General features: G+C 32.4%; 1 protein-coding gene across 5 annotated transcripts in view; it reads right to left on the reverse strand.

The window, feature by feature from the left end:
- Window positions 1–3448, reverse strand: part of MEF2A (myocyte enhancer factor 2A) — a 129351-nt gene that overhangs the window by 58270 nt on the left and 67633 nt on the right. For all 5 annotated transcript variants that reach the window (XM_023512491.1, XM_012804540.2, XM_023512494.1 and 2 more), the window contains one exon: window positions 714–917. In XM_023512491.1, the coding sequence (XP_023368259.1) occupies window positions 714–917 (204 nt within the window). The remainder of the gene's footprint in view (window positions 1–713; window positions 918–3448) is intronic.

Genomic DNA, 3448 nt, shown 5'->3' on the forward strand with positions numbered 1-3448 from the left:
TTTGGCGGGTCCAGGCTGGGGATTCGAACTCGCCACCTTAGGTGTACGTGGCTGGCACCTTAGCCGGTTGAGCCACAGGCGCCGAGCCCTGTAAGATTTTTGAAACAGAAAAGAATGAAAAGGGAAAGCATATTTTCCTTTTCAAATATTATTTCTAGGTAGAAGAAAATCATTCTTTAAAAAATTCCTTTTCTTTATAATTAAGTTGGAAGAATTATGACAGATACGAAATAGGCAAATGTTAGAAAAAACAAAGACTTTCTCCTTCCTCCGAATAAAGCACTATTAATAAAACAGAAATGTTATTTACATTAATTTTCTTCCCTTTCCTTAGTATTTAAAGTTGAAAGTTGTCACTGACATAATGAAATAGTCAAGACATATTAAAATTGTAACTCCATACTGTCTAAAAGGGATATAGTTTCTTGTAATATTAACTTATAAACTCATCCAAAATAAGTAATCATAGATAAAATGCTAGATTATACTGGGGCATGTGGTAAACAGTCTAGTTTATTTTGTTTGAATGAATAGAATATGCTTATAACACAAGTGGATCACCATATAGCAATATTAGAACCTTCTAAAACAATTGAAAGAAAAAGTATATATACCTGATTTAGGTTTTAGATATAAAAATCAATCAATACAGTTACTAAATAAAAGATTTAAGTATTATTTGCAATTCACCCATTACTAGATATGTGTGTTACCTCAACAATATCCGAGTTGGTTCTGCTTTCATGAGGTTCATTATATTCTGTATACTTGAGAAGAACTTTGTCCATGTCAGTGCTGGCATACTGGAACAGTTTGTTAGAGCTGTTGAAAATGATGAGTGCTATTTCACAGTCACAGAGCACACTAAGTTCATAGGCTTTCTTCATTAATCCAAACTTTCGCTTTGTAAAAGTGACCTAAACAATTAAAAAAAAGTTTATTTTTATTAAAATAATTAGTTGTACTTGAACATAGGCTATCTGAAGAGGAGGCTTCTTTTCATACTGTGACAGATTTCAAAGGTGGAAAAGGTTCCCTAGCCTCATGCTCCATTATCAACCTCTCCTTCACCCATTTTGCTATAGTCCTACCATTTATCTCATGTAAGAGTGATTTATCTCTGGAAGAGTGATAACCTGGGGAGGTAACCAGAGAAAGAAGCAGTTGGCCAGTGGTCCCTTCTTATTAAGCTTAAATTACTGCCATAGAAACCCTAAATCCCATCCCAGGTAATCAATCCAGTATCACATAGACTTCAATCTCTAAACAACTAAGTACACCCGCTAATCCAACTCATATTTCTTCTCCCTCTCATGGCACCCACTGAAAATCACAGTCTAGAATCAGCAAATTCCCCGAAGTTCTCAAATTGTTTGTTGATTACTGCTTTCTCTAACTGCAACCTGTTACCTAAAGTCCTCTCAAATACAAACCAAAAATTTTGGGCTTGTTTTTAAATATTTACATTCTTTACAATCAAGACCCTAAGAATAGTCTTTTTTGTTCCCTACTCTAATCCAAACTTTTTTTCCTTCCTTCTCCTTCAAAAACCTCAGATTATTTCAAAGCGCAGGTCATGAAATTATATCACCCAATAGCCCACTTTTAGGTGAGCAAGAGTTATCTTTGATCCTTCCTATTCTAATAAGGGAAAGGGATGGGGAAAGAGAGTAGATAGGACCTTTTTGTACTTTTTGTTCAATGTTGCTGTGAACCTGAAACCACTCTTAAAAATAAAGTCTATTAAAAAATGGTTTTAAAAAAGTCAGTAAGTGTACTTTTGAATAATTTTTGAAATTATGAAACAACATAAATAACATTCAGCAGTTCTTTCCCCACTGGTATCTATCATATGCTTTTCTTCCTATGAGTTCTGGACTTAGAATTAATAACTGCAGGAGGTACCTAAGACGCAGAGGGTCTCCAGCAGGACAGAAAGCAAATGTTTCCACCATAATTATATTTCACAAGCATAAAATTAATTTAATATCCTCTTACATTAAAGGTATAATATATACATGTAAAAGAGAAGCAACAAAGAAAATGCATTTCAAATGTACAATTCATAGATGTTTATGTATTTTTTCAATTTGTTTCATTTCCTGTGTACCATGATAAAATTAAGAGGTAGTAGAGTAGTTCAATAGTTTTTGCTAATTTACCCAAGAATCTGTTTTCTTTATTCTAGTACACCAAATGCACTTAATGTGTACACATTAATATTTGATATTTGTAAAGCCTTATATTTCCTTTACATTTCTCTAATACAAAGTACAATACCCCATATATTATATGACCGAAATATTCTGTATGCTAGTAAACAGTGAAAACAGGGTTGAGAGAAAGTATTTTATTTAAACTTTAATAAGAAAATTTAACTAGCTAATGCAATCTAGCCTTTTTATGTCTGATATTTTATGTCTGATACCAGGGTACCAAAAAATGTATACATATTTTAAGGGATGTTATCTATGTATTAATTTTTCATTTGCCTTAATCAGAAGTGTCTGGACACTCATGGTAATCACTCTTGTAACTACAAAAGTCAAATGTGACTTGTATTTGTCTTTTGTTATCAATATACATTGAATATTTTAATAGTTTTTTCCCTTTTTAAAATGTGTATACATATGTGTTATATTTGTATACACACAGTAGATCATCCACAGCTGATCACCTCCCTTCACTGACCAACCTCCTTAAGTTGATCTGTCATAGTCTATACATCCACCACATGTGCTGAAGCCTCGTTCCTTGTATTGACCACTTCTATATGTTGTCACAGTTCACTAGAACCTGTGTTCAGAAGGGACTAAAACAAAATGGTGAACATATGGAGGGGCTCAACATAAGAAACTAGGCAAACTATACTAATGTGTACATGTGATATATGCCTGGTTTATGAAAATCAGATCAACTACAGGTGGTCAATGTAGGGAGATAGTCAACTATGGAGGTTCTATATAATAGAATATATATCTTGCGTGTTTATTTATATATATACATATGTAAATTGTGCCAAACATCCAAATTACCTTTTGTAAATTATCTTTGAATAAATAAAACCTTTCAACATCTGTTGAAATACTTATTTTTACAAATAGATATTAGAAAATTAAATACAAATGGGGAAAACAACATGGAAAAGAACAAGAAGATGCTGTCTGTAACTAAATACAAGAGTGTTCTGCCTGAAGATTAGATAGGAAAATATAATAAGTCATAAACCAAAACAAAAGCTATAATAACTTTAAATTTTGCTTGATTTTGGTGTCTTCGATTCAAAAGCTTTTGGCTGTCGTATAGAAAGTTTCCTTCTAAATACTAGCTTCGTAAGACATCTAAAAATGAAAAGTCAGTAAAAGCCACCTAATTAGTACAATGTTAATTAGCAATACTGTTAATACAACCTCATTTCAGTTCATAAATTTCATGTGACACAAGTTAA

This window comes from Otolemur garnettii, unplaced genomic scaffold, assembly GCF_000181295.1.
Source record: "Otolemur garnettii isolate 467f Iridium unplaced genomic scaffold, OtoGar3 scaffold00029, whole genome shotgun sequence".
NCBI lineage: Eukaryota > Metazoa > Chordata > Mammalia > Primates > Galagidae > Otolemur > Otolemur garnettii.